The sequence below is a fragment of the Danio rerio genome, chromosome 2 (assembly GCF_052040795.2).
Source record: "Danio rerio strain M-AB ecotype USA chromosome 2, GRCz13ab, whole genome shotgun sequence".
Classification (NCBI taxonomy): domain Eukaryota; kingdom Metazoa; phylum Chordata; class Actinopteri; order Cypriniformes; family Danionidae; genus Danio; species Danio rerio.
The window spans coordinates 60,741,413-60,765,992 of NC_141022.1; the positions used below are offsets into that span (position 1 = coordinate 60,741,413).

Below are 24,580 nucleotides of genomic sequence, written 5' to 3' on the forward strand. Positions count from 1 at the left end.
GAAAATAATATCAGCGATCGCCTGCAGCCAATGAGAGAGCAGCATTCACTTGCGTGTGTGTGTGTGTATACCTGCTGCAGGCCAGCGGGAGGCTGGGGGAGAAGTTAAAAGCGCTCATTTTCGGTTTATTTGGACCCACGAAATGGAGGAAAAACTAGTGGAGGTTTGACAGGACTCAGGAGCAACCGTGTCTGTTTGACGTTTCATACAGAAAGAAATTAGTTTATTATCAACGTTGAGGAGAAATGGCTAATTCCCTTTAAACCCAGGTGAGCAAACATGTACATGTTCTACCCCATTAAAGGCTTCTTTCTCATTATGTAGTTAATAACAAAAGATATACGACGTGTTTTTGGCTGTGAGATGTAGTTTGGACGAAGTTGTCTGTGATTCTTCCTATAGTAAAGTCATGCAATGTGAAAGTCCATGTCGCCGATCCATCTTGCAGTGTAAACAAAGCAGCGACGAAATGCAAGCCCAGATAGTCAAGCAGTGTGAACACATCTGTGACACAACTACTTTGAAAATCATGCAGTCTGAACTCGGCATTATTTGCAAGTTTGTCCTCCGGAATTAATAACTAAAGAAAAAAATAGAGTGGGAGAGTTTAGCTGATGCGGTTAACACAGTTGGGTCTGAACATTGCACTGAGTGGGTTAAAAGAGAAATAGTGTGATGCAAAGGTGTAAAATTTTGTAGCGTCATTAACAGCGTGAGTGGCGTAGCTTGTAAAGCGCATGGCAACATGTTTTGACACATTCGAGCATGAACTCAGTTCGAATCCAGCGTCTGCTGAAGACGTTCTTCTTTTTTTCCCCTGCTACATATCAGATTTTGCTACTCTTCATCACGAGGAAGACGAGTAGGAATCATTAATACGTCTGTGCATCATATTTTATTTGCACATTTATTGAATGGAAATGTTTCTGATTCACCTATACAAATTCGTCTTCAGATGGCGCCTTTATAGCAATGTGCGTGCAGTCAATCGCTCTGATTATATTAGGCAAACTGGCGACCGCTGCAAATTGCACTTCAATGTTTGGCTGGTCAACTGCATGGTATGGAAACCTTGCATATCTGCTAGACATTCAGATGAACCCATCATACAGCTGCCATTACAAGGCTCAAAGATACTTTGTAGTGTGCAATTTAACACAACTGCCTCAAGGAGTTGCCAATGGAAATAAAACAGACACACAAGAAATGAACGTACAGTACGCCAGGCCAGGCATGAAGTTGGCATGGACAGACGCACATTCTCATGTTCATTTCATCGTTAGTAAATCCAAATATGAGCATGAAATCTGGCGTACGCAAAGTTTTTGTGAGTACGCAGCATTGATACATGAAGCCCCTGATCTCTTTGTAATAAAATAAATATAAAGGTTAAAGAGACTCTTAAACTTGATCATAAAATGTTACAAAGTGTGCGCAATGGTAAAGTGCAAACGCTGAACAATCAAAGCAAACTTTAAGGTGTGAATAATAATGATGCAGTAAACCTCCCACTCTGTAAACATAAGAAATTATGATCATCAAATCTGAGCTTTCAAGTAAAGGAACATCATTATGCAAATACATACTGCAACATTACAAATAGTGATTGGCATTATGGATGTGCAGCCAACAAATCTGCAGCAACTGTGTGATGCTATCATGTCAATATGAAGCAAAATCTCTGAGGAATATTTCCAGTATCTTGTTGAATCTACGCCAGAAAGGATTCAGGCAGTTTTGAAGGCAAAAATGGGTCCAACAGAGTACAAGTAAGGTGTACCTAATAAAATGTAAACCTTATCAAAATTTTTGGGATTAGCTCGTATACACCTAAAGGGATGCGTCATTATCCATATATGGTTCGCTTCACTTGGATTGTTTACTCTGGATTGTGTCCAGGAAACATATTATTGGGTGCACCTTTCACCTTCCCACTGTCCAAAAGCAGGAAATGTTGAGAGAAAGTAAGCAGTCATCTGTGTGTTGTGTTGGTGTGTCTCTCCGTCTGTGAGTGTGAGCAGTATAATGGCAGAATCCAGTGTTTCTGTGGCTCAGAGGGGAATCTGCCTAGTACACTGGAAACTCCTGGAGATCTTCTGCCGCACTGATCAGTGCTGTATATGCTATATGTGTTTGCTGGATCAACACAAACACCATGACACTGTTTTACCTGAAGTAGAGAGAGCTGAAAAACAGGTAAGAACTCACTTATGCTCAATAATTAATAATGACTCTGTATATTGATAGTTTCGTACAGCGCACATACTTAAAACTGTATTTCTGATATTCGCTCCAACAGACATGTGTAATAGACTTTGGTCAGGGTGGTGTCATATTAATGATTGACTGAAATGAAAGCACCTAAATGAGAGACTTAAGCACAGTGTGTTCAACAGATTATTGTTTAATTGACAAATGCCTTTTTCGAAGAATCCCAAATTTAGCATTAATTCAGCATACAGAAGCTACATCACAGAGCACGTCAGTCAATGTTCTGGAGATTGGGTTAATGTCATCCCTAGGGAAGAAATAACTCATAACACTACATGGAACGTGACACTGCAACACATTATATAAGGTATTTTCCACATTAAAAGTTGTTTTTGTCTCAACCATCCTATTTATAATTTCATAGTGTTTTGTAAGGACTGGTAACACAATAACATAAACAATAAAAAATGGTTTAGACTAAACTATATAGGACTAATTAGGTCGAACTCACATGCAACTCATTTGATTAAGGTGTACAATATCTATATGTACTCTATTTGTTGCCAACAATTATTATTATTATTATTAATTATTATTATATTATTATTATTATTATTATTATTAATTATTATTATTATATTATTATTATAATATTATTATTATTATTATTATTATTATTATATTATTAATAATATATTATTAAATATTATTATTATTATTATTATTATTATTATTATATTATTATTAATAATATATTATTAATAATAATAATTATTATTATTATTTTTAATTATTATTAATTATTATATTATTATTATTATTATTATTATTATTATTATTATATTATTATTAATAATATATTATTAATTATTATTATTATTATTAATTATTATTATTATTTATTATTATTATTATTATTTATTATTATTATTATTATTATTATTATTATTATTATTATTATATTGTTATTAATAATATATTATTAATTATCATTATTATTAATTATTATTATTATTATTATTATTAATTATTATTATTATTTATTATTATTATTATTAATATTAGTATTATTTATTTGTTAGTCTTTAAGTCTTGGCTCCTCTCCTGAAATAGCAAACTAATTTTACATCCTGACGTCACATCAGGCCATCAGAGAAGGGTCTGGCTGCAGACTCGGTGCAGTGCAATCTGAGCTGCATCCAATGCTTTTTAATCCGCTCACCTAACCCCACCCCTAACCCTACCCGTCACAGTGACGTCACTCACTCCATTGAGTGCATTGTGTCTGACATTGCATCGCTGAGTGATGCAATCTCAGCTTGCATCACTAACCTCCTGTTCACCACCTGCAAGAGGAGCCGAAAGGAGCCGGTGCATTGCAAGGTCCTCGCTGCAGTCTGTAGTGCAATGATGTACTGGATCAGGTCCATTACGAACTGTACAATAACAAACATGCCAACATGAGTTCGGCTTAAGGGTTTGGGTAGGTGTAGATGTTAATAACACACAATGTAATATGTAATTTGAACAGGAACAAAAATATTTCTTCTTTCTAGCAACAACCACTTACAAATGGGTGTCCACTACATTTTGGACCACATCCAGTACTACAGGCTGCAGCGAGGATACATTGTAGAAGGTTAGTTGATGGTCAGAGCCATGCGTACTTGATCCTCGGACACTGAGACTGGCTCTTGTGACAGGGAATCTCACCTCATTGGGTGGGAAGGAGTCTGAGCTTATGCGGGAGGTTAAAGGAGACCGACTAGACCCTAGTAGCAAAGAATTCTGGCCCAGATTTGGCATAAAGCTGGCACAGCAGGCATTCATCCGGCACTGGCATACAGCATGTGGGCCAAACATGGCCCGGGTTTGGCAGAGGTGGCACCGTTTTTAAGGCGGCACACAAGATTTGGGCCAGATGAAAAACGTAGTATTTGGCCCAGATTTAAAATTTTGATAAGTGGGCCATGTGAGTTTGGCCAGTCTTGACCCACATTTAAAATACACTAAAATCATTTTTGAGTAAAGAAAAAAAATTCAAAAAAAAAAATCTGAAAAAATTCAGGTCACTTTGAGAAAAAGCGTGCCCATAGTGTGCCTACAGCGCATCACTCCATGGGTTTATCAATTTCATTGCAATCGTGACACACCAACCTATCTGGCCCAGTTCAGGCCCAGTTATGAGTTATTAACTTGGCTGAGACTTGGCCCAGATATGGTCTGTGTTTGGCCCTTGTCTGGAAGCCAGATTTGGTCCAGTCATGTATCGTAATTCACTGCAGCATGTGGGCCAAGCAAAACCTGATTGTGTGGGCCAGAGCTGGGCCAGATAAATTTTGCTATGTGGGGACATAGTCAGGCTCACCTCCATGCAGTTTGGGCTCTGGTACACAGCTTCTCAAAAAGAGCTGGGGCCTCAAGTATCAACGCTGCGTACACACAAAAACTTTGCGTACGCCAGGTTTCACGCTCAGAATCGCTCACGTTTGGATTTACTAACGATAAACTGAACATGGGAATGTGCGCAGCTTCACGGCAGCTTCATGGCTGGCGTATGCACATTTTTTGTGCGTGTCTGTTTTATTTCCATTGGCGACTCCTAGAGGCAGTTGTGTTAAATGGCTCTCTACAAAGTGTCTGAGCCGTGCACTGGCAGCTGTATGAGACGGGCTCATCTAGCAGGTATATAAGGTTTCCATACCATACAGTTGACCAGCCAAACATTAAAGCACAATTTGCAGCGGTCGCCTGTTTTCCCAATGTAATCTGAGCCATCTACCGCACGCACATTGCTATAAAGACACTATCTGAAGATGAATTTGCATACGTGAATCAGAAACATTTCCATTCAATAAATGTGCAAATAAAATATGATGCACAAACTTATTGATGACTCCTACTTGTCTTTCTCGTGATAAATAGTTGGCAAAATCTGATATGTAGCACTATTTCTTTTAATTAACTCTGTGCGATGTTCAGAGCCAACTGTGTTAACCGCATCAGCTAAACTCTCCCACTCTATTTTTTTCTTTTGTTGTTAATTCCGGAGAACAAACTTGCAAATAACACCGCTTTTCTCCGGTCTACCTGCAAAAGCAGCACCTCCAATTCACATTCTGTTCAAAGTTTCTCTTCTTGCTTGCTTTTGCCTTTGCTTTTTCGTTGGGTTTTGCCAAAGTAGAGTCATTAGCATATTCATACGGGGGAGGAGGCAGGGAGGGGTTTTGTGCTCGTGCATGTTGTGCTCAGTTTCACGTTCATTCAGATGTACAAAAGAATATGCGTGAGATTCGCCGTACGCAGTGTTTCATACATCAGAATTTTTTTCTGCGTACGCACATTTACAGCTTTGTGCGTACGCAATGTTTTAATATGATTTCCACGCAAGTCTTCGTACATGAGGCCCCTGGACTCTGGAGTAGAAGTTGGTATGTCAGTGCTCACACAGTGAGAGGTGGCAGCCCATGTGAGCTTGCTTATAGCTGCCCAGTGTTGGCATATTTCCTGGTATATGAGAGGATCTCCCCTGTGAACCTCTAGTCTCTGGATGTTGTGGGGCTGTCTTGGTTGAGTACTATACCTCGGACTGGACAGCTGATGTGATAGTCCCCGTTTTTGAGAAGGTGACCTGACGGTCTTTTAAAGGGCATCACACTTCTCAGCCACCCTGAAAAAGTCTATGCCAGGGTACTGATACAAGACGATCAATAGCTCAACCCTGAAGAAACAATGAGGATTTCGTCCAGATGGAACACTGGAATAAACAAAATGCAGTTTGGAAATGGCTGAAGGGCAAATTCATGTTGCGATACCAAAACATATGCAATACCCTTTTGTCAATCGGGGTGTCATCATGCAGACCAGTTCAACTGTAAATGATTAGTTGGATGGAAATAGGTTGTAGACAACTGTTGCAAATGTTTTTTTTCTTGTACAATCTTCTCCACTAAAAAAAATAATAATTGACTGTTTCAGCAACTTGAAAAAACATCCTTTAGAAAGAAATAAATGAGGAAAACAATTCCGAAACAAGCATTTCTGAACATTTAGCTGCACTAATGCACTTTACTGCACCCAATGTGTTTTCTCATGAACACTAAAGAAAGTCCTGAGATTCCCATTCACAATCACGACTTTGCAGTGATGTTTGCTTTTAACTGTGAATCCTGCAGAGTCAGTTGAGGGAAACCCAGAGAAGTTTCCAGCAGACACTCCTAAAGAGAAAGATGGAGCTGGAGGAGCTGAGAGAGGCTGTGGAGTCTCACAAGGTGAGTTTGAGCAGAAGAACAGCAGCTGAAGAGGCCTTTCACACTCCAATGCTTCTGTGTGTGTGTGTGTGTGTGTGTGTGTGTGTGTGTGTGTGTGTGTGTGTGTGCGTGTGCGTGTGTGTGTGTGTCTGACAGCGCTCTGCACAGGCCGCAGTGGACCACACAGAGAGGATCTTCACTCAGCTCATCTGCTGGATTGAGAGAAGCCGCTCGGAGCTCACGCAGATGATCAGAGATGGAGAAAAGACTGCAGTGAGTGGAGCTGAAGAACGACTGGAGCGACTGGAGCAGGAGATCAATGATCTGAGGAGGAGAAACGCTGAGCTGGAGCAGCTTTCACACACAGAAGATCACATCCATTTCCTCCAGGTGACACACAGGACAGTGGAAGAGCATGTGGAGCAGAGATTGTGTTTGTGTGTCTTCAGCTGCTGTGTCTGTTGTGTCTGTGTAGAGTTTGCAGTCTCTCTCTGTCCCTCCTGGATCTACAGACTCATCCAGCTTTATTATCAACTCTCCACTTGTTTTTGATGAAATTGCTGAATCTGTGTCTCGTCTGAGAGAGGATCTGGAGCATTTCGGCAGAGAGGAGATAAAATTGATATCTAGCAGAGGTAAGCTCTACTTTTCCTTATGTGTATCATAATAAATAATGTAGAGCAGAATGCTTAACAAAAGATCCTAAATTTAGAGTTTAATATTTTACAGTATTTACTTTTATGCATCTGTTTGTCTCCACAGTGAGCAGCATTAGCATCATTCCCACTCCTGAACCACAGACCCGGGAGCAGTTCCTCCAGTGTAAGTCACTCTGATTAATTATACTGAACATGTACGAAAAAAATAGTGATTATTCAATCTGCACAAATCAATCTTGAATTCAGTCACTGTAGGTTTGGTTTTATCAGAAAAAACATTAGTTAAAACTGCATACTGATAACTTTGAAATCTTCTTTTATCTTCATTAGATTATCAACGGCTCACTTTGGATCCAAACACAGCGAATAACCTGCTGTTCTTGTCTGAAAGAAACAGGGTGGCTGAAATGAATGGCTTTGCCCAGTCCTATCCTGATCATCCAGACAGATTTGATTATTGGCATCAGGTGTTGTGTAGAGAGAGAGTGTGTGGACGCTCTTACTGGGAGCTGGAGTGGAGCGGTAATGGTGGATTTATATCAGTGTCATATAAGAGCATCAAGAGAAAGGGAAACAGTAATGAGTGTCTGTTTGGAAACAATGATCAGTCCTGGAGTTTGTTCTGCTCTCCTTATAGTTTATCATTCAGGCATAATAATATAAAGACTGATCTCCCTAAACCCTCCGTCAGCTCCTCTAGAATAGGAGTGTATGTGGATCACAGTGCAGGAACTCTGTCCTTCTACAGCGTCTCTGACACAACAATGAGCCTCATACACACACTCCACACCACATTCACACACACACTCTATCCTGGATTAGGGCATAATAACCCTTCAAAAATGAAGATCTGTGATCTGACAGTGTAGATGAAATGTACATGAAATAGTATTGGGGTTTTCACATTTGATACATTTACTTTAAACATGAATAATTCATTAACATTATTTTTACCCATTAGCATTTACTGCGTTAAGGCTAACTTCAAAAGATATTTGTCAAACGCTTTTTGTTTTAGGTAGGGCTGGGCAGTATTTCTAACCAAACACTATTGTCAATAACGATATTAAAATAGTTTGGTAGGAACTTTTTGTTTGAAGCGCTATAGTTTTATTAAAGTGTAGCTGCTGAGCGCGCGCCAATGCAGTGCCAATAAGCTTAGGGTGTCAGTTGGTCATTTCCAATGGAGGTGCGTGACTTGCACGATGTGCACAAGAAGTGATGTGCACATGGTGTCCAAGCTGCGCGCATGTGACACACATGCATTTTCCTGCCACACCTAGTTAAAAACATCTGGGGCCTCATGTACGAAGACTTGCGTGGTAATCTTACAAAAACATTGCGTACGCACAAAGCTGTAAATGTGCGTACGCAGAAAAAAATTCAGATGTATGAAACACTGCGTACGCCGAATCTCACGCATATTCTTTTGTACATCTGAATGAATGTGAAACTGAGCGCAACATGCACGAGCACAAAACCCCTCCCTGCCTCCTCCCCCGTATGAATATGCTAATGACTATGCTAATGGAAAAACCCAACGAAAAAGCAACGGCAAAAGCAAGCAAGAAGAGAAACTTTGAACAGAATGTGAATTGGAGGTGCTGCTTTCAGAGGTAGACCGGAGGAAAGCGGTGTTATTTGCAAGTTTGTTCTCCGGAATTAACAACAAAAGAAAAAAATAGAGTGGGAGAGTTTAGCTGATGCGGTTAACACAGTTGGGTCTGAACATCGCACTGAGTGCATTAAAAAAAGAAATAGTGTGGTTTATATCTGTAAAATGTTGCAGTACCCTTAGCAGTCTCAGTGGCGCACCTCATAGGACGCATGTGATCATGTATTGACATGTTCGAGCATGAACTCGGCTCGAATCCAGCGTCTGGTGAACTCTTTCTTCTTTTTTCCCCCGCTACATATCAGATTTTGCCCACTATTTATCACGAGAAAGACAAGTAGGAGTCATCAATAAGTTTGTGCATCATATTTATTTGCACATTTATTGAATGGAAATGTTTCTGATTCACGCATGCAAATTCATCTTCAGATAGTGTCTTTATAGCAATGTGCGTGCGGTAGATCGCTCAGATTACATTGGGAAAACAGGCGACCGCTGCAAATTGTGCTTTAATGTTTGGCTGGTCAACTGTATGGTATGGAAACCTTATATACCTGCTAGATGAACCCGTCTCATACAGCTGCCATTGCACGGCTCAGACACTTTGTAGAGAGGAATTTAACACAACTGCCTCTAGGAGTCGCCAATGGAAACAAACAGACACGCACAAAAAAATGTGCGTACGCCAGCCATAAAGCTGCCGTGAAGCTGCGCACATTCCCATGTTCAGTTTATTGTTAGTAAATCCAAACGTGAACGATTCTGAGCGTGAAACCTGGCGTATGCAAAGTTTTTGTGCGTACGCAGCGTTGATACATGAGGCCCCAGAACTTCTTTAAATGCCGTGAGCGCACTGCGATTCATGCAAGTAGAACTAACCGATCTGCTTCACACATTGTATGGAATATGACACAGTTGAAGTCTGAATTATCAGCCCCCCTTTGAATGTATTTTTCTTTTTAAATATTTCCCAAATGTAGTTACCAGAGCAAGGATATTTTCACAGTATGTCTGATAATATTTTTTCTTCTGGAGCAAGTCTTATTTGTTTTATTTCGGCTAGAATAAAAGCAGTTTTTAATTTTTTAAAAGCCATTTTAAGTTCAATATTATTAGCCCCTTTAAGCTATATTTGTTTTCAATAGTCTACAGAACAAACCATAGTTATACTATAGCTTACCTAATTACCCTAACCTGCCTAGTTAACCTAATTAACCCAGTTAAGCCTTTAAATGTCACTTTAAGCTGTGTAGAAATCTCTAGAAGAATATCTAGTCAAATATTATTTACTGTCATCATGACAAAGATAAAATAAATCAGTTATTAGAAATGAGTTATTAAAACTAATATGTTTAGAAATGTGCTGAAAAAATCTGCTCTCCGTTAAACAGAAATTGGGGAAAAAAAACTGTGCAACTAAATTCTGGAATGCTCTTCCCACAAACATCAGGAACGCCAGTTCTACCAGAAAGACTTTAGGAGGCAGAAAAACGTTTGAACATTTATTGTGAATTGTTTGCATGAATGTGAATTTGTTACGGTCCTTCCATAAAGTTCTTTGGCGTAAGCCCCGTATATAGTGCAGAACTCTGGATGAGCTGGCAGATCCTGCCTGAAGATGAAGGCAGGGCGAAGCCAACCCCCTGAGTGGAGACGAGGCTGACCTGGAGGTGGTGGTGGTGATGAGGAGGATGGAGGGAAACTTTCGCAACGTCACCTGAATACAGCGAAACAGATTGTTTAGATGAGCTTATACGCATGGCTTGCTTGGTTGTTATAGGCTGACGAGATAATTATTATGAATGACGTGACATCTCAGTCTTCCCGGTAGAACTATTGCAAAAGCTTTCCTTTCCCTGGACTGTTTTAAGAAACGTCCTAAAACTCATTGTTTTATTATTGCTTATAACTTATGAGGCTTTCTTTTGATCTGTATTTTTTATTTTCTGTATTTCATGTTTCACTGTGTTCTGATGCTCTTAGCGCTTTAAGTCTGAGAAAAAAAAAACATTTATTATTATTTTTATAATTACATATTTCAGTAACGGCAGACTAATTAGCTGAGACAAACACTGCAGTGCTTTTTAATTCTCTCCATTAACTTGCATTGGAGCTGCAGCAATGGTTTTGTCACAATCACCAGCATTCTAACCACCAGAGATCGCTGGAAAACATTCACACTCACATAGGACTACAAATCTGCTGAACGCAGCGCCAGGCCCTCTGCAGCTCCACGCTCCAGGACCATGCAACGGAAGTGTACCTGGAGCGTGGAGCTGCGTTCAGCAGATTTGTACTCCTACATGAGTGTGAATGTTTTCCAGCGATCTCTGGTGGTTAGATCGCTGGTGATCATGACCGGTTTCTCTGTTTGGCATCCTCTGAGAAAACAGTCCTCTAGTTACGAGAGACAGCGTAGTAAATGGTGAAGGAAAGCATGCACTCACGCTTGTCACTTCAGGTCAGAATAACAACACATGCGAAAATGAGTGCCAGACAGCAGCAGTGAGGAGATTGTGTTAAAAAAGGATGTAAGGAGCTCGCCAGAGTGGCTTTTTGGTTTCTTTTCTTGTGCACCAGCTCCCCTTCTGAAAGATTTTTTTTTAGCATCGTGGGTAATGTAGTCATTCAAATTCACTATATTAATGTTCAGCATGTATTTGAATAATGATGTTGGTTTCTTTACTTGAAAGCTCAGATCTGATGATCATAATTAGTTTTGTTTAAAGAGTTTGTTTAAAGGTTTACTGCATCATTATTTACACTTTACAGATATTGGTCTAGCTTTACCATTGCACACACTTTGTAACGTTTTATTGATCAAGTTTAACACTTATGTGTATTTTATTATAATCAGATCAGAGATTTAGTTTAAATATTTTAGTTTTTTACTATTAAATTAAAAATCTTTTAAATTTTGCTTCAGTAATGTTGGTAAATTAAAATGAAGTGGTTTAATAAATTTAAAAAAATCCTAATATTCTTGAATGTATTGTTAAAAATATTAAATAATTATCTATATCGAATGATATGAAACATGGCATTTTTTTTTGCGATATTGGCCAGCAGCACTAGTTTTAGACTTATTTGGCCATAGCATGTGAAAGGGAGACATAAAAATGATAGTAAGCTACAGGTGGTGTGTTGCATAATGTCTTGCATAATTCAACATCTATTGATTAACATGATATTAAATGGGCCTAACTTAGCTAGCAAACTCTGCTAATGTAAAAAAAAAGCTTAAAAATGTGATCTGTTTCATTTAAAAGGTTCAAGTGAACAAGAGGAAGATATTGATTATTAAAACTGGTATCTTTAAAAAAAACTCTCAGAGCATCCACACATGACTTTATCCTTTAAAAATAAATAAAATACATTTCTTCTCCTCTAAAGAACTTGATGTAACATTATTATTAAGCACTGCCAGCTGTTTAGATAAACGCAGCAGGTCACAGTAAATAATTATGAAGTCTTTATGATTACTTTAATCGTTATACTCATTGTGATCTTTGTCTTTCTGTTCCAGCAAATTTCTTGCATAGACAATAATCCAGATAAATACAAACAACGTACTACTTTTCTGTTGCATTTACAGATAATCAGAATTTAAGAGGTGTACTGTAACTGTTTATTTTTATAATTTAAATAGGGATATCCAATTTTTAAATGGGTGTCTGTGTGTTTTTAGTATAATTATTTGTTTTTTTATGTATATTGTCACTTTCTTGTCTGTTTATCATTGTTTATCAAGTATATATTGGTCTAATTAAAATTTTGGATTGCTCAAGCATAATATAAGTTGTGTTTGTGTTGATCATTTTCATGTTCTGGCAAAAAGTTGTTTATTAAAAAGCTGCATCAGCCTACAACAAAAAATCTTATTTGCCATGTCTAAAGACGGTCTATGCCACTTTCTATTTGAATGTTGATGATCCTCTGTCTATGCTCACAATGCTGCACTTTTAGGCTTATTTGTATCACGTTCCTCTGTATCAGTGAAAAAACAGTGCATTTGGCGAAAATGTCAAAATACATTTTATTTATATATATATATATATATATATATATATATATATATATATACACACACACACACACACACACACACACACACACATATATACACACATATATACACACACACACACACACACACACGCACACACACTATGCATAAATTAACTGCCAACAACAGCAAAAAATATGCAAGCAGGGTCTACAATGGTGACAAATAAGTTTGAGACAGAGTTTGGCTTGATATTTCAACTTTTATTTATCCAAAGGTCAAAGCAGACATCGCTGATTTAGTCTAAACAAAGTGATAAAAACACACTTACTGTAATTCTCTCTAAACTTCTCGTCCTATAATGCTGAAGAGCATCAACTCAGCACGCAGTGCAGGGCGGAAACACTGTTGTGTAGGTGTGGTTCGGTGTGACATCAAAGCACCGCTACACCTATCAGATTGCCGAATGCTCCACATTCTAAATAGAACCTCTGGCGGTGCTTTGATGTCATTCTCCACCAATCGGTTTGCGCAGCGCCGCTTCAAGCAGAAACACGGCCTTTGATTGGTCTTCCTGTCACATGAGTTTGGATGTTGCCAAGTCTAATAATTCCTTCACACTGACTAGAATGTTGCACTTTAATTTTTACTTATTAAATTATCTACATATCAATGAATGGATGAGTTTAAAGAACAGAAAGTGATCACCTAAAATTCATAAGAGCTTGACAAAGAATTTTAAAATGCAACATAACTTATATATCTACTCATTCTGCACTGTTGTGGGTTTATTTCTGCATTAGACTGCCCTCTAGTGGCGGAGTTTATTACATGACGCACACAGGGTGAGGGAGTGTCAGAGTTAGAGGAATCCCGAAAACCAAAAGTAATAATCAGTGTTGTGTGTGTAGTGTTGTTGTCACTCTCAGTCTGTGTGTGTGTGCGCAGTAAAATGGCAGAATTCAGTGTTTCTGTTGCACAGGATCAGTTCAGCTGTTCGGTGTGTCTGGATCTCCTGAAGGATCCAGTCTCCATTCCCTGTGGACACAGTTACTGTATGAGCTGCATCACAGACTGCTGGAATCAGGAGGATCAGAAGAGAGTCTACAGCTGCCCTCAGTGCAGACAGACCTTCAGCCCCAGACCCGCTTTAGCTAAAAACACCATGCTGGCTGAAGTGCTGGAGAAACTGCAGAAGAGCAAACTACAAGCTGCTGGTCCTGCTCTGAGTCCCGCTGCATCTGGAGATGTGGAGTGTGACGTCTGTACTGGAGCCAAAAACAGAGCCGTCAAGTCCTGTCTGGTGTGTCTGAACTCTTACTGTCACACTCATTTTCAGCGCCATCAAGAGATTCACCCAGGAAATCAACACCAAGTGACTGAAGCCACTCACAAATTGAAAGAGATAATCTGTCAACAACACAAGAAACTCCTGGAGATCTTCTGCCGCACTGATCACTGCTGTATATGTTATCTGTGTTTGCTGGATCAACACAAACACCATGACACTGTTTCAGCTGCAGCAGAGAGGACTGAACTACAGGTATGATCTCGATTAATAATGTCTCTTCATTTTCATTAGAGGAAAACAGTCATACTCATAATAAAGGGATGGTTTGCTCAAGTGGTTATAAACTTTATGAGAAACTCAAACAGGTTTGGAACAAGTGAAGGATGTGAAAATATTGACAAATGTGAAATTTTTTGGTGAACTGTCCCTTTAAGTTTACCTTCAAACTGAATATAATGGCAGGCACACTTCCAGTTAAACAAGTCTGAAAAGCACAGATACGTGAATGAAGCTAAACCGGTCAGACTGTGTTTGACTGATGAAGAAACATAATGTTTTCAAAAGTTCTTGTTATTTACTGTTTAACAAGGTCAGGAATCTACACACTTGCATGGGTTTTTGAGGATTGTTGTTTAACAACATACCGATTGTCTTTAAATAGATAAAAACACCATAGAACAGTTGAAATGTTGTGCAAAAATCAAATCAGGCCTTTATTTGTCACATACACTTTTGTATAGTGAAATTGAACCCCCCCTGGGGCACGTGTCTAGCGACACCCCTATGTTGTGCGATCAAATAAAGAAAAGAATTGTGATCAAAGACACTATAAATTACACCACAGAATGAGATCTGACAAAGAACAATCAACTACAATTCAAAGCCAAAGAGAAAAGGTGTGTTTTGAGTTTGAATGTAAACTCATGCGGTGTAAAGGCCCTTTAAGAAGCAACTGGAAACTGCTGCAGAGTTTTGAAGGACCAGTGGCTTGACCTCCTCGATATTTAAATTGAGCCCAATTTTATGACTAACAGCTATAGCTATTAAATTTAACTAAATCATTTCTGAACTAACTACTCTTTGACAAAATCAGCATTCTGCGGAACTGAATGTGCCTTAAGGCCAATACAGGCTACTTTTGCATCGAGTGTATATTGAACGAACTGCATTTTGTCACAACACAAACAATTGAAGAAATGAGCTGCACTTGGTCACAACACAAACAATTGAAGAAACAAACTGCATTTGGTCACAACACAAACAATTAAAGAAATGCGCTGCTATTCGGTCGCAATACAAACAATTAAGGAAACCAGCTGCATTTGGACACAACACAAACAATTAAAGAAATGTGCTGCTATTCGGTCTCAGCACAAACAATTGAAGAAACGAACTGCATTTGGTCACAACACAAACAATTGAAGAAATGCGCTGCTATTCGGTCGCAATACAAACAATTGAAGGAACAAACTGCATTTGGTCACAACACAAACAATTGAAGAAACGAGCTGCTTTTGTTCACAACACAAACAATTGAAGAAACGAACTGCATTTGGTCGCAACACAAACAATTAAAGAAACGAACTGTATTTGGTCACAACACAAACAATTGAGGAAACAAACTGTATTTAGTCACATTTTAAACAATTGAAGAAACGAACTGCATTTGGACACAACACAAACAATTGTAGAAACGAACTGCTTTTGGTCACAACACAAACAATTGAAGAAACAAACTGCATTTGGACACAACACAAACAATTGAAGAAACGAACTGCATTTGGACACAACACAAACAATTGAAGAAACGAGCTGCATTTGGTCACAACACAAACAATTGAAGAAACGAACTGCATTTGGACACAACACAAACAATTGAAGAAACGAACTGCATTTGGACACAACACAAACAATTGTAGAAACGAACTGCTTTTGGTCACAACACAAACAATTGAAGAAACAAACTGCATTCGGTCACAACACAAACAATTGAAGAAACAAACTGCATTCGGTCACAACACAAACAATTGAAGAAACGAGCTGCATTTGGTCACAACACAAACAATTGAAGAAACGAACTGCATTTGGACACAACACAAACAATTGAAGAAACGAACTGCATTTGGACACAACACAAACAATTGTAGAAACGAACTGCTTTTGGTCACAACACAAACAATTGAAGAAACAAACTGCATTCGGTCACAACACAAACAATTGAAGAAACAAACTGCATTCGGTCACAACACAAACAATTGAAGAAACTAGCTGCATTTGGTCACAACACAAACAATTGAAGAAACGAACTGCATTTGGTCGCAACACAAACAATTGAAGAAACATACTGTATTTGGTCACAACACAAACAATTGAAGAAACGAACTGTATTCGGTCACAACACAAACAATCTAAGAAACGAGCTGCATTTGGTCACAACACAAACAATTGAAGAAACGAACTGTATTTGGTCACAACACAAACAATTGAGGAAACGAACTGTATTTAGTCACAATTCAAACAATTGAAGAAACGAATTGCATTTGGACACAACATAAACAATTGAAGAAACGAACTGCTTTTGGTCACAACACAAACAATTGAAGAAACAAACTGCATTTGGTCACAACACAAACAATTGAAGAAATGAGCTGCATTTGGTCACAACACAAACAATTGAAGAAACGAACTGCATTTGGTCGCAACACAAACAATTGAAGAAACGAACTGCATTTGGTCGCAACACAAACAATTGAAGAAACAAACTGCATTTGGTCACAACACAAACAATTGAAGAAACAAACTGTATTTGGTCACAACACAAACAATTGAAGAAACAAACTGTATTTGGTCACAACACAAACAATTGAAGAAACAAACTGTATTTGGTCACAACACAAACAATTGAAGAAACGAGCTGCATTTGGTCACAACACAAACAATTGAAGAAACAAACTGCATTTGGTCACAACACAAACAATTGAAGAAACAAACTGCATTTGGTCACAACACAAACAATTGAAGAAATGCGCTGCTATTCGGTCGCAATACAAACAATTGAAGAAACAAACTGTATTTGGTCACAACACAAACAATTGAAGAAACAAACTGCATTTGGTCACAACACAAACAATTGAAGAAACGAGCTGCATTTGGTCGCAACACAAACAATTGAAGAAACATACTGTATTTGGTCACAACACAAACAATTGAAGAAACGAACTGTATTTGGTCACAACATAAACAATTGAAGAAACGAACTGCATTTGGTCACAACACAAACAATTGAAGAAACGAGCTGCATTTGGTCACAACACAAACAATTGAAGAAACGAGCTGCATTTGGACACAACATAAACAATTGAAGAAACAAAGTGCTTTTGGTCACAACACAAACAATTGAAGAAATGCGCTGCTATTCGGTCGCAACACAAACAATTGAAGAAACGAACTGCATTTGGTCGCAACACAAACAATTGAAGAAACAAACTGCATTTGGTCACAACACAAACAATTGAAGAAACAAACTGTATTTGGTCACAACACAAACAATTGAAGAAACGAGCTGCATTTGGTCACAACACAAACAATTGAAGAAACAAACTGCATTTGGTCGCAACACAAACAATTGAAGAAACAAACTGCATTTGGTCACAACACAAACAATTGAAGAAACGAACTGCATTTGGTCGCAACACAAACAATTGAAGAAACAAACTGCATTTGGTCACAACACAAACAATTGAAGAAACGAGCTGCATTTGGTCGCAACACAAACAATTGAAGAAACAAACTGTATTTGGTCACAACACAAACAATTGAAGAAACGAACTGTATTTGGTCACAACATAAACAATTGAAGAAACGAACTGCATTTGGTCACAACACAAACAATTGAAGAAACGAGCTGCATTTGGTCACAACACAAACAATTGAAGAAACGAGCTGCATTTGGACACAACATAAACAATTGAAGAAACAAAGTGCTTTTGGTCACAACACAAACAATTGAAGAAATGCGCTGCTATTCGGTCGCAACACAAACAATTGAAGAAACGAACTGCATTTGGTCACAACAAACAATTGAAAAAACGAACTGCATTTGGTCACAACATAAACAACTTGCAAATATCCACGTAACACAATGGATTTGTTTTAAGAGGACCCAAAAACATGAGGGACCCTGCTGAGATACGGATGTGTTATTATACCGTCGTCATAAGCCCCCTTGACAATTGGGTCCGCCTATAGGACCCAGAGTAATCCTATTGTTTTCCAAACTGCATACAACGGCATAATAGCACATTGCCTGTTTCTCAATATGCGTTCTTCAGCCATCTTGTGTTCTTGTGTAACGTCATCATCAGCTGCCAAAGCTCAATGCCAATACTCAAGAACGGAGGACGTGTGAAACTTCCTGGATGATGTCAAAGTGACATTGTACCCTAACATCATGGGATGTTGTATTTTGTTTGGAAATGAAAATTGGGCCGAACGTCAGGGCTCGTTGGTTACGGTCCAAAGCAAAAAAATAATAATAATAAATTCACCTCTATTGATGTAACAGCTTGACGTTGTGTGAACGTTACGACTATCAGGGTGGACGTTACGACTATGACGTCTATCAGATGTTGAATTTTGGTTGCCATACTTGACAAATAAATGTCAGTATTTGATGTCAATATGACACTGGCTCAAGATGTTGGCTCGACTTTCTAAAACTTTTTAAAACAACCTAAAATCAACCAATTATCAACCTCATTTGACATCACTATTGGACATTAAAATACCGCTGTTCTTAGACCCTGGTGACCTAAATCAAGCCTAATGTTAACATCCACTGTGAATCCTGCAGAGTTGTCTGGAGGAAACCCAGAGCAGATTCCAGCAGAGACTCCAGGAGAGACAGAAGGAGCTGGAGGAGCTGAGAGAGGCTGTGGAGTCTCACAAGGTGAGTTTGAGCAGAAGAACAGCAGCTGAAGAGGCCTTTCACACTCCAATGCTTCTGTGTGTGTGTGTGTGTGTGTGTGTGTGTGTGTGTGTGTGTGTGTGTCTGACAGCGCTCTGCACAGGCCGCAGTGGACCACACCGAGAGGATCTTCACTCAGCTCATCTGCTGGATTGAGAGAAGCCGCTCGGAGCTCACGCAGATGATCAGAGATGGAGAAAAGACTGCAGTGAGTGGAGCTGAAGAACGACTGGAGCGACTGGAGCAGGAGATCAATGATCTGAGGAGGAGAAACGCTGAGCTGGAGCAGCTTTCACACACAGAAGATCACATCCATTTCCTCCAGGTGACACACAGGACAGTGGAAGAGCATGTGGAGCAGAGATTGTGTTTGTGTGTCTTCAGCTGCTGTTTCTGTTGTGTCTGTGTAGAGTTTGCAGTCTCTCTCTGTCCCTCCTGGATCTACAGACTCATCCAGCTTTATTATCAGCTCGCAGCTCTCTTTTAATAAAGTTACTGAATCTGTGTCTCGTCTGAGAGACAAACTGCAGCAGTTCTGCACTGAGGAGATGAAGACCATATCTAGCAGAGGTCAGATTTATATTTCCTGACATGTTTCATATGATTCCTACAGTAAATGCATTTATAATATTTGATCATATTTACTATTAATCATCTGTTTGTCTCCACAGTGAGCAGCATTACTATCATTTCCACTCCTGAACCAAAGACCCGTGAGCAGTTCCTCCAGTGTAAGTCACTCTGAGCATACTGTGCAGAAAATATGATCTTTTGTCTTATTATATATCAACAATCAGAATGAACTGTGCTGAAGTGATTGTATTAAATATACAGGAAACAAAACAGAAGTTTAATCGTAAGTTTAATACTTGTGAAAAGTATTTTTATTATTGCAACTTTTACTTCTACAACAGTTCAGCTGTTCAAAATTCCCAAAACCATAGAAAAGGTCATTTTATGAAGTTTCACAAGCTAATTTCGAGAGGAGCACGTGATATGATGGACTGCAGCTGGCCACTCATCTACCCTCATTGGCTAGCCAATCGGATTGATCCAAACTCACTATAAATAACCTAGCTAAGATCTACTCCCTTATCTTCGTTTTCCGAAGAAACCCCCCATCCACCCCTTCTCCTTTCCTCTTTTGCCGAGGGGACCTCTCGAGAACACCTGACCCCGTACTCCCCTCACATGCTTTATGGACCTGGCGGGAGCCATGGGCTCAACTATCTCCGAGCTCAGGGTTCTCTCCCGGGACAGCATGCCAAACCTGCTAACTTGCTAACAAGTTGTCAAACACTATCTAAGTGTGAACTCTTGAAATCATGTTACGCTGCATTTATTAATCTTGCATCACTATAAATAGTACAGCCAAGGCCGGCGCGTCCATAGAGGTGACCTAGGCGGCCGCCTAGGGCGGCAGTATAGAGAGGGCGGCGTCCGCGACACCTCCCACGTCCTCAGTTATGTCCGCAACACCTCCCTCACCACCAACATCCTCAGATATATTTGCGCATAGACGACAGAATAGAGAGGGCGGCGTCAGCGACACCTCCATCAGCACCCGCGTGTCCTCGGTTATATCTGCGCATAGGGCGGCAGATTAGAGGTCCGTGACACCTCACTTCATTTTCATAACCGTTCACTTTCGTTTTTACATTTGGGTTGAGGGCGGCGTGATCCTCCTCTGCCTAGAGCGGCAGTTCAGCTTGCTCCGGCCCTGAGTACAGCAATTAGGATCTGAACTATGCATTTGTATATGTCTGATGTTTGAATCAAATTAAATTAAAGCAAGTGGTTTTATTTAAGTATTTCATATACTGTGATATAGAGCTGCACAATTAATCGAAAAAAGATTGCGATCTAGATTCGACCCCCTAGACCAGGGGTCACCAATCTCGGTCCTGGAGGGCAGGTGTCCCTGCAGGGTTTAGCTCCAACTTGCCTCAACACACCAGCCTGGATGATTCAAGTATAGCTAGTAAGACCTTGATTAGCTTGTTCAGGTGTGTTTGATTAGAGTTGGAGCTAAAATCTGCAGGACACCGGCCCTCCAGGAACAAGTTTGGTTACCACTGCCCTAGACGATCTTAATCCAGCATTTCTATGATTCTGCCAATCATATTTTCAAGTTCAGGCGGCTGCACGAGTGATTTCATTGTTTCTCACACGTTGCTCAGCGACATGGACACCTCCAAATGATGTTAAAGGAGTCACATACTGTATTTATAAGGTATAATTCACGTAAAAATGTCATTTTTGACTTCATATAATGATGTAATCGCGGAGGGGAAATCACATGGGACGCGAGCTGCTGACTGTGCGGGCGTGCGCCCTGCTTAATGATGGACGCGCGCGCGTCTACTTCAGTGAACAGAACCTGCATATGTTGTGAGTAACAGGTAATACAGTTGTAAATAATATTCTGTTTGTGACACAGAGTGTTACATCGTTTGAGAGCCGCGCGCGAAGTATGAACAGCACTTAGCAGTCAAAATGAAACCGAAAGCGTGCACATCATTTAAATGATCATATCCCATTTTAGAGTTATGATTACGGCAAGCATTTGATCTTTTTTTTCTATATATAAAATAATGTTTACAGTGTCAGTATAGCTACTCTAGTCTATATATTGAATTAAATGGTCTAATAATGTTCTCAATGACAGATTGCAAGCATAGGCCTATATCGCAAAAATAATTCAACATCAGAATTATTATAAGTAGAATTATTTATAGAAACCATTAGAACTACACATAATAATAATATTGTTGTTTTACCATATGTTTGAGTAAAAAAACAATAATTTAATATTAAGCTTTATTTTACATCTACAGAATCGTGAGAGAATCGTAATCTTTATTTAAAGCAAAAAATTTTTTTTAAAAATCGCAATTCTCATTTTAGCCAGAATCGTGCAGCTCTACTGTGATAAAAATTATGATCCCAAAATTCTTAAAGGGTCATGACACCCCCCCACTTTCGGTTCAGGTCTACCTCAGAATTTTTTCAAAAGATGCATGATAATGGGGGTGGAGCTCCGCGAGCAAAGGGCAGGAGTGGGAGTGGCCAGCAGAGCAGGGGAGAAGGAGGGGAGCGAACAACTGTTGTCAGTCGGCTCACAAAATGAGACACCAACCGTGAGGACACGCATGATTTTATAATTTACAAAGTTAAAATGTAAAGAAATAAACAGTAATTTAATAGTAATTGTGTTCAAGATAGCAAGAACCTTGCTACCAAACCTTTTTTCATCAAGCCCCTACACCTCTACATACTGTACACATACAGGCATAAAAAAGGTTGCAAAACATCCATTTAGTCGCTGTCTGGAGCTCTGGTAGTCTACTGTCAATTCTACTACTATTCATTTTATTGTTACTTTTATACTGTACAAAAATCAATGTAATACCTTTCCTAGATAGATAAATGTCATGTATCACTTTATTTTACTTCATTTCTTCATCAGATTTCCAAAAGTTCACTTTGGATCCAAACACAGTGAATAAAAGGCTGGTTCTGTCTAAAGGAAACACAGTGGTGGAAAATAAAGATTCAGTCCAGCCGTATCCTGGTCATCCAGACAGATTTACTTATCGCCCTCAGGTGTTGTGCAGAGAGAGTGTGTGTAGACGCTCTTACTGGGAGCTGGAATGGAGCGGAGATGATGGTGTGTTTATATCAGTGTCGTATAAGAGCATCAAGAGGAAGGGACAAGGTTTTGAATGTATGTTTGGGTGCAATGATCAGTCCTGGAGTTTGGAGTGCTCTGCTTACAGCTTATCATTCTGTTACAATTCTGCAAGTACTGAATTCTCTGAATCTGCCGACAGCTGCCCTAGAATAGGAGTGTATGTGGATCACAGTGCAGGAACTCTGTCCTTCTACAGCGTCTCTGACACAACAATGAGCCTCATACACACACTCCACACCACATTCACACACACACTCTATCCTGGATTCTTGGTTTCTAACACTTCAAAAGTGAAGCTCTGTGATCTGACAGTGTAGATGATACAGATTCTATGCATGCAATATTGTGGGAAATGTTCTCAAAATATCAGTCTTGCTGTTGATGCAATTTTTGTGATTTACTGTAAACATTAAAACCACTACTTTCAAAAATTCTTGTCGGCTTAGTCCCTTTATTAAACCGGGTTCGCCACAGCGGTATGAACCGCCAACTTATCCAGCAAGTTTTTACGCAGCGGATGCTCTTCAAGCCGCAACCCATCTCTGGGAAACACACTCATTCATACACACACTCATACATTACGGACAATTTAGCCTACCCAATTCACCTGTCCCGCATGTCATTGGACTGTGGGGGAAACCGGAGCACCCGGAGGAAACCCACGCAAACGCAGGGAGAACATGCAAACTCCACACAGAAACGCCAACTGAGCCGAGATTCGAACCAGCGACCTTGCTGTGAGGTGATAAAAACTTCCTACTGCGCCACTGCATTTCCTTGTTTAATTAATTATAATATAATTTACAATATGTTTGCTTCAGTTCATACTTATAATTCATGTTAAGCTTTTTCTGTATATATATCAATTCTATATTCGTATTAATTTTAGAACCACACACTCAAGACGAGGCCAATCAATAAATGAAAATTTAGACCATTCTCTGGAGCGAGGCTTTTACCTTGACCCGCAACCGGTAGCCTTTAGCAAACCAAACAAACTAGTATTTAAAGAGATTTTACAACTTTACTTTACTTGCCTAAAAAAGGAAACCCTGTGCAGTTTTTAGTTTAATAATATTATGTATTTGCTGATCCTCTATTTGTATTCACACTGGCACAAAGCTGCACTTTAGGTTTATTTGTATCTTGTGTTTTTGTCACTGTATCAGGGACTATACATTTATTTTTTATTTCTTTAAGTATAAAACAACTGGCAACCACATCCAAAACATGGCAACATCAAAACAACCACAGACAGTTCAATAGCTACAAACATGTTGTGACCATTTTAAGTTTAGCCATTTACCTCTTATTCATCTTATTATGAAACTGTAATCAGCTCAATGCAGACATCACTGAAAACACACTTACTGTAATTCTCTCTAAACTTCTCGTCCTAAAATGCTGAAGAGCATCAACTCAGCACGCAGTGCAGGGCGGGAACACTGTTGTGTAGGCGTGGTTCGGTGTGACATCAAAGTACCGCTACACCTATCAGATTGCCGAATGCTCCACATTCTAAATAGAACCTCTGGCGGTGCTTTGATGTCATTCTCCACCAATCGGTTTGCGCAGCGCCGCTTCAAACAGAAACACGGCCTTTGATTGGTCTTCCTGTCACGCAGTTTGGATGTTGCCAAGTCTAATAATTCCTTCACACTGACTAGAATGTTGCACTTTAATTGTTTACTCATTAAATTATCTTCATGTCAATGAATGGATGAGTTTAAAGAGCAGAAAGTGATCACCTAAAATTCATAAGAGCTTGACTAAGCATTTTAAAACGTAATATAACTTGTATATATATATTCATTTTGCACTGTTGTGGGTTTATTTCTGCATTAGACTGTCCTCTAGTGGCGGAGTTTGTTATAACGCACACAGGGAG

The 24,580-nt window shown here is 39.2% G+C and overlaps 2 protein-coding genes and 1 pseudogene across 3 annotated transcripts in view; 2 read left to right on the forward strand and 1 right to left on the reverse strand.

The window, feature by feature from the left end:
* The window catches only part of btbd2b (BTB domain containing 2b), a 1,074,195-nt gene that overhangs the window by 617,857 nt on the left and 431,758 nt on the right, over positions 1–24,580 (reverse strand). The gene's annotated exons all lie outside the window — the stretch shown is intronic.
* LOC100006950 (tripartite motif-containing protein 16) lies at positions 1,887–12,123 on the forward strand. Its single transcript, XM_087241731.1, has 6 exons — positions 1,887–2,196; positions 6,387–6,482; positions 6,618–6,851; positions 6,937–7,096; positions 7,224–7,283; positions 7,451–12,123. Exons 1-6 carry the CDS (start codon positions 2,026–2,028, stop codon positions 7,987–7,989), a joined length of 1,260 nt encoding a protein of 419 aa, XP_087097857.1. The 5' UTR covers positions 1,887–2,025; the 3' UTR covers positions 7,990–12,123.
* On the forward strand, positions 13,633–23,117 carry ftr39p (finTRIM family, member 39, pseudogene; annotated as a pseudogene). Its single transcript, NR_137203.1, is given in 6 exon segments — positions 13,633–14,284; positions 18,885–18,980; positions 19,090–19,323; positions 19,409–19,568; positions 19,670–19,729; positions 22,468–23,117. The product of NR_137203.1 is annotated as a finTRIM family, member 39, pseudogene (transcript).